At 48.4% G+C, this 16,110-nt stretch overlaps 6 protein-coding genes across 6 annotated transcripts; 5 read left to right on the forward strand and 1 right to left on the reverse strand.

The window, feature by feature from the left end:
- Positions 1–2,673: 2,673 nt before the first annotated feature.
- Positions 2,674–3,027, forward strand: PGRI_082520 (Sm-like protein LSM2; the record flags this gene model as incomplete). The annotated part of the gene is made up of 2 exons (XM_040795966.1): positions 2,674–2,687; positions 2,754–3,027. 2 exons carry the CDS (start codon positions 2,674–2,676, stop codon positions 3,025–3,027), a joined length of 288 nt encoding a protein of 95 aa, XP_040650504.1.
- Positions 3,028–3,863: 836 nt separating this feature from the next.
- PGRI_082530 (DNA cross-link repair protein PSO2) lies at positions 3,864–6,644 on the forward strand (the record flags this gene model as incomplete). The annotated part of the gene is made up of 2 exons (XM_040795967.1): positions 3,864–4,988; positions 5,043–6,644. The coding sequence occupies 2 exons, from the start codon at positions 3,864–3,866 to the stop codon at positions 6,642–6,644; spliced, it is 2,727 nt and encodes a 908-aa protein (XP_040650505.1).
- A 979-nt stretch (positions 6,645–7,623) lies between these two features.
- On the forward strand, positions 7,624–8,855 carry PGRI_082540 (alpha/beta hydrolase; the record flags this gene model as incomplete). Its single annotated transcript, XM_040795968.1, has 2 exons — positions 7,624–7,949; positions 8,003–8,855. The coding sequence occupies 2 exons, from the start codon at positions 7,624–7,626 to the stop codon at positions 8,853–8,855; spliced, it is 1,179 nt and encodes a 392-aa protein (XP_040650506.1).
- A 349-nt stretch (positions 8,856–9,204) lies between these two features.
- Positions 9,205–10,389, forward strand: PGRI_082550 (uncharacterized protein; the record flags this gene model as incomplete). Its single annotated transcript, XM_040795969.1, has 1 exon — positions 9,205–10,389. One exon carries the CDS (start codon positions 9,205–9,207, stop codon positions 10,387–10,389), a length of 1,185 nt encoding a protein of 394 aa, XP_040650507.1.
- A 1,037-nt stretch (positions 10,390–11,426) lies between these two features.
- PGRI_082560 (cytochrome P450) lies at positions 11,427–13,066 on the forward strand (the record flags this gene model as incomplete). Its single annotated transcript, XM_040795970.1, has 3 exons — positions 11,427–11,719; positions 11,772–12,578; positions 12,628–13,066. The coding sequence occupies 3 exons, from the start codon at positions 11,427–11,429 to the stop codon at positions 13,064–13,066; spliced, it is 1,539 nt and encodes a 512-aa protein (XP_040650508.1).
- Positions 13,067–13,578: 512 nt separating this feature from the next.
- On the reverse strand, positions 13,579–15,999 carry optB (small oligopeptide transporter, OPT family; the record flags this gene model as incomplete). Its single annotated transcript, XM_040795971.1, has 2 exons — positions 13,579–14,243; positions 14,298–15,999. The coding sequence occupies 2 exons, from the start codon at positions 15,997–15,999 to the stop codon at positions 13,579–13,581; spliced, it is 2,367 nt and encodes a 788-aa protein (XP_040650509.1).
- Between the last annotated feature and the right edge of the window lie 111 nt (positions 16,000–16,110).

Raw genomic sequence — 16,110 nt, forward strand, 5'->3', positions numbered from 1 at the left:
GAGCTATAGGCACCGAAAGAGAATGAAGTCAACGAAACGAAGAACGCTAGCCTTCAGAGAAGTTGTGGTAGTTGGGAAGTGTTTATAGTCAATTGGGCGCTTTCCACCAGCCACGGGGTCTGTGCAGTGACCAGCCGATCCGTCTTCAGAAAGAGTCACTCGGTTACAGAGACTACTGCAGGATTGGGCACAATTAATCCAATAACCCTGGTCTGGAGGGTAGCGGGCGTTGATACTATTGGCCATCAAGAAATGGGCGCGTCGCGCTGAACAGGGGGTTTCATCCGTGAGCAAAGAGCCAAGACCATTTTTTGAGCAAGAGTCGAGTGAGCGAGGTGAAAAATGTCCAAAGGGACCAATAACAGTCGAAGATAATGTGACGAACCGCCAAGGGTGGTGGGATGAGAGTGATATGCAGTGTGAAGAGGCTGGTGATTGGCTGAGTGTAGGCGCCGAGCTACTATCTTTAGCCAAATTAATGCCTGTCCGGAGTAGATGGAACATCAATTATGCATCTTTCCAGTACCAAAACAGGTAGAAAATCACCATAATTAATGTCGCATGATACAAAAGTCGGTAAGATGAAGTGGCGATCATCGGGGAGAGAAGGGAAAAAAAGAGAGAAAGTGAGGGGAAATGCCTGCCAAGCCCTACGTTGTACAATATACTACTGCACGCTAGAGAGGTACAGGCCTCTTAGCAAGGAATAATAATAGAAATATCATGCTAATTGACCTCATTGTCACAATTTTGAGTCTCTTAGTGTAGTGTGATCACGTACAATTGACATTTTGCTTACACCGATGTGACCCTAAAGGCGCGTAAAGTCCAGTTCAGTCGAATCATGAAGCCTTTCTCATGTTGGTATGAATAAATGTACTATTTCCCCTCTTGCTGATGCTTATCAGGATTTGACGCTACTGTACACTTCCAAACTCATCACTCACTTAGGAACCTAACATCATGCGATAATTCGTTGAAAAGTACCCTGTTCTGACGTGAATGGCTCTACAATTAGCCTATAACTACCCAGGTGTTGTAGGGTTAGGCCGTTCTTATGTCATTGTAATATATTCCACATTTTATGAGAACCATGCTTATTCCTTAGGCATGATTTAGGTCCGAGATTAGGAGTTCATTGGAAGTACCTTCAATTATGTTTCAGACCAACGGCACAACATGCATTCTGTTGAAGAATAATCCACCTATCCTAAACAGACTTCACTTTCTATCAGTAATCAGGGGTTCTTTACCTACAGATTCTATAATTACTGTGTCAGCTTGGAGAATATGCCAGTTTGTACTACCAACCTGACATCCGGAAGCGCCTTTGCAAGATCCATATAGCCGAATATCGGATGGATACTTGTAGAAGCTGCAAAAACAGATATTCCTGTTTTGGCCTTGCATTTCCTGTGTTCCCGGTATAGCCGCCAAAGGACATCTGTGTCTCCTATATGTCTGCAGCGAATAGATGCTGTGATATCTAGGCCTGAATTTTGATGCTGCCACTTCAAGTATATGCACCCAATCCAATACATACCTAGATCTTATCGCAGATATTAATTCTGGGTCCAAGTGCTCGAAAGGAACATTGGACACACCCATTAGCATCTCTGATGCTGGTAAACGTTTCTCCTGGGAGTTTGTGATACTATCATTTCTGGAATTTGAAACACAAATTGAGTCATAGAGGTGCAGTAGCGTGCGTTAGAATGAAGAGAATATAAGGATGAAACTGATTTAGGTCCGTCCCGTTACCTCATTTTCGTTGAGATATTTTTATATTCAACATTGGAAGTTGACATCTTACCAAAAGCGGTAGGAAGCAGAGTGTTGTTCAACTGAAGCTCCCGACTATTCGGACGAGGCTTTGGAACCTCGTCATATATAGTTCGTGTCTGAGATGCTCTCTATCTAGATTGAGCTCGTTGGTTCTCTAGTGGTGTGCGAATCGAGCTGAAGTAGCTGGACACCGAAATTCAGGTTTTCGGTGGCGGTAAAAGTCTCTTTACCAATTAGGTCCTAGTCCTTGCTGTAGAGTACATGTGGAAGCGGGCCGGATCCTTTATTTCAGAGTACTGGGGAGATTGGTGATTCTTTTGTCGACGTATGAGGCGCCAACGTCCTTACCTAGCGTGAGCGGTGTCTATATTGAAGCTTCAGGTTCATTTCAAAATTGTGTGTGAGTGGGCTCGAGGGTTGTTCAAAGGGGAATGGGCCCAAGTGTAGTTCACAGCTACGCAGCGGAGGCAGATATGGATTGCCTATGTGAGGAATGGGAAATGACCAGAAGGCAAAAATGTTGTAGGGACATTTGCTTGATAAGGATGTGTGGCGGTTGATCCATAATACGCCTAGAAACAGTTCTTAGTTTAACGTAGACTAAAATGGTGGAAATAATAGCCCTGGATGTATGACGGAATGTTGGACATAGGCCGCTTATATGGGGGTGTGCACGTGACCACCTCCGACGGCTTCTCTTTTGCATCTCGCAATACCAACTCTTGAGCGCCGTCGACATTCCTGTCTCTAAATCTGTTTATACTCACTACCGCCCTCACATCAAACTCGTCGCCTCGTTTGATACCGGCAGAATATAAATCACCGCTTTGATCCAACACACCTCTGGCCATCCTAGCACCCCTCCAAGCTTTCCTATCTACCGCAGCCATGCTTTTCTTTAGGTATGCTATGAGGCGAAGTTCAAGCTCATATTTTATGGGTGAAAATTAATAGATGTTTCATTACAGCTTCTTCAAGACTCTCACAAACCAGACGGTCACCATTGAGCTCAAGAATGACATCCGCATTCGTGGGATTCTGAAATCAGTCGACCAATACCTGAACATCAAGCTCGACGATATCGAAGTGCTGGATCTGGCCAAGTACCCTCACCTGTCTTCTGTCAAGAACATGTTCATCCGAGGAAGTGTGGTGCGATACGTGATGCTGCCACGGTCGGAGGTTGACGTGGGGTTGTTGGAGGATGCCACACGACGAGGTGAGTTGCGCATCGTTCCCTGAGCTGGGTTGTTGGGATCAATCAGTCTCCTAGGTTCTTTTAAAAGATCTACAAAGCTTGCGACGAGAATTACTGTTCGAATCAATACTAATAGAGTCATCATACAGAGGCTGCCAATCAGGCTGGCAAAGCTCGGTAAACGACCATGGCTTCCATTTTACGATAAATCACGCATCGCTCTCTTCAATACCGTTGTTCCCGCCAGGTGGTCTTCAGCAAATAAAATGAGGATATGGCCAAAAGTATGGGGTTCATGTGACCCCAATATTGAGATGACCCAATTGATGACTGGGGGATGGGTTCATGTAACGAAGGATGTTCGAAAACTCCCATACCACTCGACTGCACCCAAGATACCAAATGGACATTGGATCGCCGCTCAATGAATCCTGCTGATATGCCACAAAAGCAGTTTCGTCGAAGATTGCCAGCCTATAGCTCATGTTGGCACCTGGACTGCGTTGTTCATGATACCTCGTTAGAAATTTCTTTGCAATAATGACGGCAATATTTTTTTTGGCCATTTGACTATTTCATAATGTCCTAAACATACTATGATTGAATGTAGCCGGTTGTTCAGGACCGGAGCCAAGTAATAATTAACACGTGACTTCGTGTCGCGATCCAGTCTCTTCGCGCCTTCTCGTTCCAACTTATGTTGGACATTTTCGCTGGGACTGTGCACATATTATGGATGTATTGTGCATTTAGCCATATTGTTAGCGTTTTATCTGGCATATAACTATCTTGAACCAACTGCGAACTAGCTTGACCCCTCGCCACTACTCGACCATTGCACACGGTGCAACCGACTCCCACTCTCTGTGACCGAGCCAGAATGGCCGGCTCTTACGCGAAGAAAGGCGCCACACCATTGAAGGGCTCTTCTGGGACAAAACAATCATCAATAAAGCGCAATTCGAGCATCTTGAGTTTCTTCCAGAAGACCGACACGCCACCAGGCGCCACTTCCCGCCAGGCTCGAATCACCCAATTTGGAACGGCGACCTCACGTTCACCGAGCAGCGGCCGGGGGACTTCGGCATTTCAGCGGGGAAACAATTCAAGGAATGATGCTTCCGGTGGACTTTTTTTGGAGGATAAAAAGGGACTGGCAAAGATTCAACAAGCAGCAGCGACGAGCGAAAGAGAGCGATCGCTGACACCTGATTTCTGGGGTGAAGATGAAGAGGGTTCAAAGGTGGAGGACAAGCGATATAATGAGAGCGACTCGGCGGTGAAGCGGCGGAAAGTCGACTCTCCGGATAACCAGGTCAACGAGACACAGCACTCAGACGCCGAATTGGAGACTACAAGAACACCCGCACCCGCACCCGCACCCGCACCTACAAAGACACCGAAAAGGAGCGGACCATTTATCGATGAGTCTGACAGCGAGGATGATATGGAAGCATATCGGGAGCTTCATGAGACTACACCTCCTTCTAGTAAGGATGTGACGAAGGAGACATCACGACTAGACCCCGAATCCAATACTACAAAAGCACCTACACCTGAACCAGTACCCGCAAAGACAGAGAAAAGAAGCGGACCGTTCATTGATGAATCCGATAGCGAGGATGATATGGAAGCATACCGGGACTCTGGAATTCATGAGCCCACATCTACCTCCAGGGACGCAATGAACGAGACATTACAAATGGATGAAATAGTGGCTTCGCACTGCACTTCTGAACCTACACCCCTGCCACTGGTAAGAGCCGCCACGAATAATGCCGATAATGATGAATACGCGAATTTTGACGATATAGAAGAAGAGGACGAGCTTATAGGGGAAGAGTTTCGAAATCGGCCTTGGGAGGGCGAGGAACAAGAGCAGCAGATCAACCTCGAGGTAGATCCCGACAAAGATTTAAACGACTGTTCGGGTATAGAGGATATCGAGGGGGGAGTGAGGACATGCCCTGTCTGCCAAATAGTGTTGGGCGAGCTCAGTGAAATGGTACGTTCCCATTACTGCCTTTTGGATTGATTCAAGTGCTGATTCCAAGCACAGGAAATCGCAGTGCATGTCAACGACTGCCTTGATGGCAAAACCAACCCTACCCCGGCCACAATTGCACCTAAGGCCGCAGTGAATCCGTCTTCGAAACCACTCGGCATTGACAAAGGGCTGACACGCGCAGAGCGAGCTGCCATTGCTCGGCCTGCGCAAGCTGATCCCTACTCGCATAATAAATCCATTGGAGGTTCTGCATTCTCAAAAATGATGGCTGGCAATGCGGAAGATACTGCCTGGGCTACTGCAGCCGCGAACGAAGTGTCTTCCCGCGGTAAACAAGCATACCAGCGGACTTGCCCATTTTATAAAATTCTTCCGGGTTTTTCTATATGCGTGGATGCCTTCCGCTACGGGGCCGTGGAAGGATGCAACGCCTATTTTCTCAGTCATTTCCACAGTGATCACTATATAGGGCTCAACAAGTCCTGGTGCCATGGGCCCATTTACTGCAGTCGACCCACTGCCAATCTTGTCCGCCAGCAGCTCCGCGTTGATCCCAAGTGGGTAGTTGATCTTGAGTTTGAATCTACGACCGAAGTACCAGAGACGGGCGGAGTGCGGGTCACCATGATACATGCAAATCATTGTCCCGGTAGCTCACTCTTTCTTTTCGAAAAGAGCTCCGGGAATGGACCAAATGCCCATAACCAGCGGGTGCTGCATTGTGGTGACTTCCGCGCATCTCCCGCTCAGGTTCAACATCCGCTCCTACGCCCCAATGTGACCAACCCGGTCACAGGTAAGCCCAGACAGCAACATATCGATAAATGCTACCTCGACACGACATATTTGAACCCGAAATATGGCTTTCCCGCTCAGGAGGATGTGATCACAGCATGCGCGGAGCTATGCGTGCGCCTGAATCAGGAAGCTGGTGTCGGAGCTGATGCGGGGAAGAGTGGCACAGGTGGTTTGATGGGCAAATTTCTCTCCGCCACGGGGAACAACAAAGCACCCGACAAAGGCACGCAGGCTGGAGGCCGACTGCTCGTAGTCATTGGCACTTACAGTATTGGCAAAGAACGGATATGCATGGGGATTGCGCGAGCACTTGGATCCAAGATCTTCGCGACTCCACCGAAGCAGCGAATCTGCGCCTGCTTGGAAGACCCCGAGCTCTCCGCGATGCTGACCAGCAATCCTCACGAGGCGCAAGTCCATATGCAAACCCTCTTTGAGATCCGCGCGGATACACTGGCAGACTACCTTGATGGCTTCAAACCACACTTCTCCCGAGTCGTCGGGTTCCGCCCGACCGGCTGGAACTATCGCCCCCCAGCCGGGCGACTACTCCAAAACCCACCAGTCTCCACTGTGCTGCACGGCGAACACTGGAAGTCACCATACACCACCCAGGATCTCACACCACAGCGGGGCAGCACGCGTGAAAGCGCCTGCTTTGGCGTGCCCTATAGCGAACATAGTTCATTCCGCGAGTTGACCATGTTCTGCTGCGCTTTACGTATTGGGCGGGTCATCCCGACGGTTAATGTTGCCAGCCAGAAGAGCCGAGACCAAATGAAGGTTTGGATAGAGCGGTGGGAAGCCGAGAAGAAGAAGAATGGGTTGTTTCCTGTCACTGGCGATCGCTGGTGATCAACGGCTTGCACAGATGATGGATAATGTACACATGATTTTAGACTTAACGCATTGGCATTTACATAGCGATTGCATATATTTGTGCTCAAATTCAGGATTTGCCTGTGATTATTTTCGTTCTCGTTCTGATTGTGTTTTTCTTGCCTTTCTAACCTTTTTAGTGGTTTCAGGCACCATCGACTCCACTAAATGAAAGCCTAGATCCTCGAACATGGGAACGCTTGTAGATCGTTTTCTTGATTTGAAATATATACGGAGTATATCTCAACAGTTAGATCTTCTCGCTAACCCCAAATACCAATACGCTAAAGAACCCCTCCAATTCCGCCTGATAAGCTCGAAACTAAGAGATTTCCTGTTCAAGATACCAATACTCCAGTATTATATCTAGTTCATACAGTCGATTTTAGAACATTACCTAGTTTCACACCTTCAGGTTATTAATAATCCATGTACAACCGTACAGTTTTACACTTGCATCCAAATCTTCACACAATTAAGGAAGTTCTAAACCTCGGCGGAGATAATGGGTTCTCATTTTTAGGGCTCAGAGTGGATCAAAAGGATCAATGATCCTCACTGATAATTCGTTCCTATTTAGATTGGGATCGACGGTATACAGTGCGAACTCATCCCAGTGTATCCTATTTAAACGGTATCAGATCAAATGTAATGATTGGTGCTTGGAGTATGTTAAAAATAAGATCCTCTAATGTTGTAATGTTCAATAGGCCCAGAACTTAGCACCGGAGAACAACCTTTGATGGGCGTATATACTATCGATCTATGCATTAGTTCGGTTCCACTATGATGCTTTTGACAAATAACCTGAGGCCAATTTTTCGAATTGCACTTGCCGTATTATCCCGGGATGTTCTTTTCATTGCAAGTGTGTTCTCTAGTGGATAGTCTATTTAAGCGAAGCAATCCCCTTTGCGCTTGTTTAACGTGATATTCCACCCGACATTCATTCACGATGCGTACTTCAACAATTGGAATTTGGGCTTTGGCGGTTGGTGCCGCCGCTGCAAAGACTTGTTATAATGTAATAGTGGAGGTCCCTGTCACGGCTCGCAACGGCGTGTTCGACAACATCAACACCCCAAAGACGAATTTTGACGCTACCTCCTTCTCCCTCTCCGCGACCAAACAAGGTAGAAATTTAACCAAAACGGCCTTATCTGGTTATGCTACCGTTTCGGGCCACTACAATATCTCGACCCAATACTGTATGCCAAAGAACCATGAGAACTCGGCCTACACGCTTCAGATCCTCACACATGGAATGGGCTTTGACAAGTCGTGAGTTTTAAGAGAAGAATGGTCTCTAGACATAGTCTAATATGGAAACTTAGATATTGGGATCTACCATACAACAACTATAACTACTCCTATGTGGATTACGTCTTGTCTCGAGGATATCACACACTCTCCTATGACCGACTGGGCTTTGGAAACTCCTCCCATGGCGACGCAAAAAACGAGATCCAGGCATTCCTGGAAGTCGAAGCACTCGCTCAGTTGACCCGGATGGTGCGCAACGGCAAGATATGTAATATCAAGACCCCCACCAAGATCGTCCACGTCGGTCATTCCTTCGGCTCTGCCCAGACAGTTGCACTGTCTGCCATGTACCCAGACCTTTCCGATGCGCTCGTTCTCACAGGGTATTCCACAAGCGCCGATTATATGCCCATGTTCCTCAGCGGAGCCAACTTCCAGCAAGCCCGGCTCAACGGCAAGAACAGGGACTACACAGCAGGGTACCTGACGACTGGGGATATCGGCAGCAATGTATATCTCTTCTTCTACCCACCCCATTTCGACACCGGTCTTCTGAAATTTGCAGAAGACAACAAACAGCCCATGACGATCGGCGAACTCCTGACCATCACTGGACTACCGGCGAAGAGCAACTTCACTGGCCCTGTTTATGTCATTGATGGTGCGAACGATGTGGCATTTTGTGGAGGCGATTGCTTGAACGCGGGTGGGAAGGCGGCTTCTATTCCTGCTGGTGTCAAAATGATCTTCCCCTCGGCTAGGGCTTTCTCTGCCTACGTCCATCCCAATACTGGTCATGCTATTAATCTGCATTACAATGCTACTGGGGCTTATAAGCAGATTAATGACTTCTTGGGGGCTCACGGTTTGCTGAGTACGAGTCATCAGCATGATCATGCCCGTCATCATCAGATTCATCGCTAAAACGTCGGCAGGAGGCCTGGTTTTAATTCATGTACATATACATCTGGAACAATTAGTACATATGCCTTCTCTTCGAGATACTTTCTAACAGTCTGGTCTATACCAAGGATTCACTTCATTGCGGGATATCTGTATTTGATTCTGCCATACGTTAGACTTGCCGGGTTTGCACACAACGAATCTGGGATGAATTGAGTGGTAAGATCCAAATTGAGACGATTTGGGGGAACGCATGAAGTCATTACAATCACCCAGAAACCAAGGGGCGGTGTGACAAAACTACATATCTCGACCTCTTTCTTGGACAACATCTTTCCATCATCCACTCTGCCACCCAAGTTCATCAGAAATGGCAAACCCTGAAACATTACCTGAGGACACAGATTTTGGTGATTTCGTGAAGGATGAAGATGAAGAAATTGATCTCGGGGAGCTCGTCGAGCCATGGCATAGGTATGACGCAAAGGATAACGAAAATCCACTCTATCCCATTTATCTTGGGGAAGTGCTCAACGAGAGGTACCTGGTTGAACATAAACTTGGCTTTGGCGGGGGTTCAACTGTCTGGATGGCATTTGACATTAAGGACAAGAGAGACGTCGCCCTCAAAGTCATGGCCCTAGGGAAATGGGGCGACAACGAAACTCGAATCCAGGATGAGATTATCAAAACGGTACAGGATACTTCTCGCCTGGTTATATATACCGCGACTTTCTTTCTATCCCGAGACGATGGAAGTCATCATAGGGTCTTGGTCTTCCCTATTAAAGGGCCATCTATCTGCACTTACACCATAAAAAGGACTCCTATGGCATCTCGAATGTCTGCTGCTCGACAATTACTGGAGACTGTGGCAAGTTTGCACAAAGCTGGAATCATACATCGCGGTGAGTTAAGATTAACATTCTCTTATATTGTTTCCTTATACACTAAGAAGAATGCTACAGATCTAAATGCAAGAAACTGCATGTGGGGAATGGCTCCTATCGATGGGCTTAGCAGAAGCGCTAAGTATGAATTACTAGGTTGGCCATTACGGCAGACAATACCATTCGTCGATCTCTGGGAAAAGGGCGAACTTGTTAGCCCTGTCAAGGCTCAAAACCTTCGCACAGATGAATTCTACCTCTGCGACTTTGGTTTAGCAAAGAAGATTGACGACCTCACCACTCAATGCGGCTATCCACCTAAGCATTATTGCTCTCCGGATCGACTCCATAACCACGAGCCAAGTTTTGCTTGCGATATGTGGAGCTATATGGCTATTTTCTCTCTGCTCTATCTTACATTTCCTCCGTTCCCGGCATTTCTCGATGGTGGAATTGTGAGTGGTATGGTTGAATGCTTAGGTCCATTACCTGAGAAGTGGAAAGATCTCTACACGCACCGCGGCAGACTTGATTCATGGTATGATCAGTCTGGGTCTCCTGATCCACAGCGCGACCTTGCTGCGAAACTTGCATATTTTCGTCCCGACGCTGATATAGTCGAGCGGCAACATGTGCAATCCATCATGTCGAAAGTTTTTACCTAAGATCCAGAAAAAAGGCCGACCGCAGAGGAACTTTTGCGAGATCCTTCATTCAGGGCCATCATGGAGCGGTACGGGTGCTGAGACTCGGAGAACATACGAGATGCATAGACTGACAATTCCATTTGCACAAAGCTTGAGTAAGATCCATGCGTGGGCTTTTCATTGTGTCTTCAAGAGAGTAGTCTCATTAAAACTCAAAGGAATTTCATTCGAGGTACTCAAAACTTGTGGGAGAGCATTCGCCCTTTCAAGCTATGGAGCGCAGATAATGGTCTGCAAAGGCTGGAGATCTCCGAGTCAGGAGAATTAGGTATTTCCTGAAATCCAAGCAACGTTTCTAGAAGGGCAACCATATTGAAGATGGAGACCTCGGCTGGGATACGCCAAGTCATCCGTCACGTGATATTAACAAACACGTCAAACAAAGCACGTGATATTCAGGCCGGTCGAGGACACAGAACAACAATCGACGGAATCCGTAGATGAAAATACTCATAACTTATCTAAAATGTGATCGTGACGCGACAAAACTTCTGAGAAAAGAGGCCACATTTACCGGGCTTGGGAAGCGAACAGTTCTATTATGGGGAAATATCCAAGGCATTGACCCTCGTGCCTCACCCCACACTCTCTAACGAATCAAGCATCAATGATATGCCCATGGAATGCCAATATGTTTGCCAACATGTTTGCTAACATGCGAACTCCCATTTGCCTGAACCCCACAAACAACTAACCGAAACTAGGGACGTTTAAGAAGTTCGGAGGCTTGGGACGGCACTCTCCAGTGATCTCCGCCGCCAGTGGCCGAACTCCACACTGCCGAAATTGCTTCCCGTTGCTTTTGCCCTCGGGGACGATTCGATGGACAACGCATCCCTCTCTTCATAAATAGGTTGGATTCTGGATGGATCTGGCGTGATTCATCTCATTTAAACATACATTCTATATCTTATTTCCATTCTTTTCTCCATTGGGGCCGGTACCTTTTTTTTTTCCGTGTTGTTTTGTCCAACACTCCTATACAACACTGCACCATGTTTGTGACACTTGAGACCATTCCGGTCATTCTCCTCGGCCTCGCCGTATCGTATTACTTGGTGCCATACCTGCAAAAGTCGCACCTGCGCGACATTCCCACTGCGGGGTTTGCCGCCTTTAGCAACGTTTGGCTACTGCTGCAGGCGCGTCAAGGTCAAAAGTACCTAACGATCGACGAGGCCCACAAGAAGTATGGAAAGTTGGTCCGCATTTCACCCACCCAGGTCTCTATCGCCGACGACGAGGCCATCCAGAGCGTCTATGGACACGGAAATGGTTTCTTGAAAGCGTACGTCATTGCCGCACCTAGAAAAACTGCGCCCAAACTAACTATATCCCAGGGACTTCTACGATGCCTTTGTCTCTATCCGCCGTGGTTTGTTCAACACCCGTGACCGTGCCGAGCATACCCGCAAGCGCAAAACCGTTTCCCACACCTTCAGTGCCAAATCCATTGGCCAATTCGAGCAGTATATCCACGGCAATGTTGAGGAGTTTGTGAAGCAATGGAACCGCCTGGCCGACCTCCAGGGTGACCCTAAGACTGGCTATGCGACTCTTGACGCTCTGAACTGGTTCAACTATCTGGCTTTCGATATCATCGGTGACCTGGCTTTCGGTGCTCCCTTCGGCATGCTCGAGAAGGGCCAGGATATCGCCGAGATGCGTCTGGACCCCAAGGACCCTCCCAAGTACGTCGCCGCCGTGGAAGTTCTGAACCGTCGTGGTGAGGTGTCTGCCACCTTGGGCTGCATGCCGTCTCTCATCCCCTATGCCAAGTACATCCCGGACAAGTTCTTCTCCGAAGGTCTCCAAGCCGTTGAGAACCTTGCTGGTATCGCCATCGCCCGCGTCAACGAACGTCTCAAGCCAGAGGTTATGGCCAATAACACCCGTGTGGATCTTCTCGCCCGCCTCATGGAAGGCAAGGATGAAAAGGGTAACCAGCTCGAACGCGCCGAACTGACTGCCGAAGCCCTCACTCAACTAATCGCTGGCTCCGACACCACCTCCAACACCTCCTGTGCCATCCTCTACTGGTGCATGATCACCCCACACGTTCTCCCCAAGCTACACAAGATCCTGGACGAAGCCATCCCCAAGGACATCGAAGTTCCCACACACGCCATGGTCAAGGAAATTCCCTAGTAAGCCATACCTCACTCCGAACTAAAAGCCCAAACTAACAAACCCCAGCCTCCAATGGGTGATCTGGGAAACGATGCGCATCCACAGCACCTCCTCAATGGGTCTTCCCCGTGAAATCCCCGCCAACTCCGGCCCTGTCGTGATCTGCGGCCACACCTTCAAACCTGGCGACGTGCTCTCAGTACCCAGCTACACAATCCACCGCTCAAAGGAAGTATGGGGCGCGGACGCAGAACAATTCGTGCCAGAGCGCTGGAGTCCGGAACGTCTAACCGCACGTCAAAAGGCCGCCTTCATCCCATTCAGCCACGGACCCCGCGCTTGTGTCGGTCGCAACGTCGCCGAGATGGAACTACTCGTTATCTGTGCTACTGTGTTCCGACTATTCGAGTTTGAGATGCACCAGGATGGACCTATGGAGACACGTGAGGGATTCCTGCGAAAGCCGCTTGCTTTGCAGGTTGGTATGCGTCGTCGTCGGGTTTAGTGGAATTATAGAATATACATCCCTTGTATAGCGGGGATGTTATTTTGGAAATTGTTTGGACCTAGGGTGGAATGGAATGGGATTCTTGGATTTATTTTGGATCTTCATTCGTCATGATTGAGAATGGCTGTGCTTTGGAGTGGCCATTGACGAATTTCCTTTCGCTTGTCGATTTCGATTTGGATAAGGGAATCTGATGAGCGTGTACATATCTCATGTTTTTATATATTTTGGATTGAAATCTTTGGATATTCACTTGAGCTACTGTGGAGTATATGAGTTTAGTTGAAGGTAGTGTTGAAGACTTAGTTTCTTTGTATCATGTACTGATCAAGTCTCAAACAAACTCGAATAATTAGATACAAAAGGCTTGAAGAAAAATCAATGGTATTACTTTATCGTGACTATTCGTGGCGAACGTGAATTAAACGGATGACCGCAGAATTGTGTGCCCCGACTCTGACCGTAGCCCCCAAGTAGTTAATATGAACCATAACAAGGAACAGGTCTTTCTACCACTTGGTAGGACCGAAGGTCTGGCCATCAGGGATAGGGTTCCGAATGGCTGCATCGTTGACATCCATAGTGCCAACGGTGATCCTGGTGCCCCACCATTCGGGGAAGCTAGTATCGGTCAAGTTAAGAGTCAAGAAAATGACAATGGTGCTCAAAGCAAGACCGACATCCAGACCAGCTGAGAGGACATAGTTGTACTGCATCCACCATCCGCGCCAGCGGTCACGGATGTACTTGTTGAAGACGAATCCGACAATACCCCAGGACAGGTAGTTCAGAGGGGTAGCGGGAGGAATTAAACCGGCACCACCGAAGATTAAGGGGGCACTGAGATACTTAATCGGGCTCTTGGGGAAGTAGCGGGCACCGAGGTAGATGAGGACGGGAAGAATGGCACCGGCAAGGAAGAAGAACATCAGCGGCGAGTAGAGCTGGCCAATGGAGAACATGCGAGCGGGTCCAATGACACCCCAGATGACCGAGGCGTTGAAGAACACACGACCGTTGGGGCAGGTAAAGTGGTTGGGCTGGAACTGGTCGCAGACGCCCTTGATGGCGCCCAGAGCCCAGTTCATGGTGGCGATTTGCACCAGGGAGGACCAGAAACAAGCGACCATTTGGGCCATGAAAGTCACGCGAGGGGGAATCTTCATGTAGTGACCTGATGGGGTAGGTTAGGATAACAAATCAATATCCGAAGGACGACAGAACTTACCAATTTTCAAATCCTGTGTGAAGTACATTCCCTGGTACATACTGATGTAACCGTAGGTCTTGAACAGCATCATGGCCATGGGTTTACCGGGCTGCATGTAACCGATAATGAACTCGGTGATGACATTCAGACCGATATCGATGTTGGTGGCAGCCTTGACAATACCAATAGGAACAAACCAGACAGCGGCGATGATCAGAGCAATAATGAAGGACCACCAGCTCATGTGTGTAGGCCAGCCAAGGATAACACCAAAGCCGATTGCGGTCATGGACAGAAACACGATCAAGTACCACCAAAGTGGAACTGTAGCGTAGCAAGTCATGAGACGACCATGAACATCTTCCTCCTCCCTTCCGACGCGACGGAATCGAGCCCAGATATCCGGGCCGTTGAAAAGGCCGGCCTGGACAAGCACAGCGATGATACTGGCAAAGGAGAGGCCGTAGGACAGCATGAATGTTGTCGACAGGAACAGAGGCGAATAGCTCTCGTACTTGGCGGTGTCAAAGGTATAGTCAGGAGTAAGAATCTTGCTGACATTGTATACATGGCCAGTGTTGTCGTAACTGCTGGAGTCACTCATAGGTAGGAACTGAGCGTAGAAGAGATTGGAGTAGTGGATAGCGGGAGTGACAATCCAGAACCAGAGGAACATGCCAATCATAGTATTAGAGATAGCGTACCAAGGAGCAATCATGGGACTGAAATTGAATCCAGAGATCTGAGTCCAGTCAAATGTCATTGGCAGAAGCGAGAGGCCGGTCGCTCCACCGAAGAGCTGGTTGACAACCACGTTGTTGGGCTTAATCCAGGTAATCCAGGCAAAGATACTCAGGAACGGTGCAATGTAGCCGGGGAACCAGTACCAGCAGAAAGAGCCAATCATGGCGTACAGGAACATCTGATACTTTCCAATCCTCCAGCCGGCGACCTTGCTGGGATCCGGCTTGGTGCGATCGTGCAGCGCAGCGAAGAGAGAGGTATTGATCAGGGTCGAGGGCCAGATCATGGCAGCGGGCTGAACCAGGAAGCGGGTAAAGAAGCCAGCCATGCCGAAGCCCAGCATCTGTGTGGAAATACACATCAGGATTTCGAAACCCCAGCCGAAGTGTTGTCCATAGAAAGCACGCTGAGCCAAGATGACATCCGTCGCGTAGGCGGCGCCACCACCGAAAGTGGCGTTAGCCATGATAACCACAATGGTATGTTCTTTCTTGGTGAAAACACCAGGGTTGAGTTGACCTTTGAATCCAAAGAAATTGATAGTGTAATTGGGCATCCACATTTCCCATGCCTTTCCCACGGGGTAAGCGACAACCTGCGCAATGTATGAGGGGATGACAATGTAGGGCTGACGCATCGAGAACAACATGTTGAGGGCAGATCCAATGGTCGCAAAGAGGAGACCAATCACCCAGGCACGAATAGTATTCACAGATCCACCCTCATCGACATTGGGAACAGCGGACCGAACCTCGGGGTATGGGGAGTTGTCCAGGAGTTCCTGGGCGATAACCTCCTGGGTACGCTTGTCGGATGTATGTAAGGCCTCATCGAGTTCCTCAACAATCTCCTCGGGCATGTTTGGATCCCAGTGGTGATGAGCCTTAAGATCACGCAGCGCTTTGATCTTATCATCAGGCGCGGTCTCATCGACCATCGCACCAGTGGTGACGGCGATAGACTCGTCCTTCTCCATGGTGAAAGGTATGGAGAGGTGAACTTTACAAGGATTGGATATGAGGAAAGAAAATCAAAGCAGCAACAGGGGGTAATTGAGAATAATATAAAGCTCCTCAAAGACGAGGCC

This window comes from Penicillium griseofulvum (genome assembly GCF_001561935.1).
Source record: "Penicillium griseofulvum strain PG3 chromosome Unknown contig_10, whole genome shotgun sequence".
In the NCBI taxonomy this organism is placed as follows: Eukaryota; Fungi; Ascomycota; class Eurotiomycetes; order Eurotiales; family Aspergillaceae; genus Penicillium; species Penicillium griseofulvum.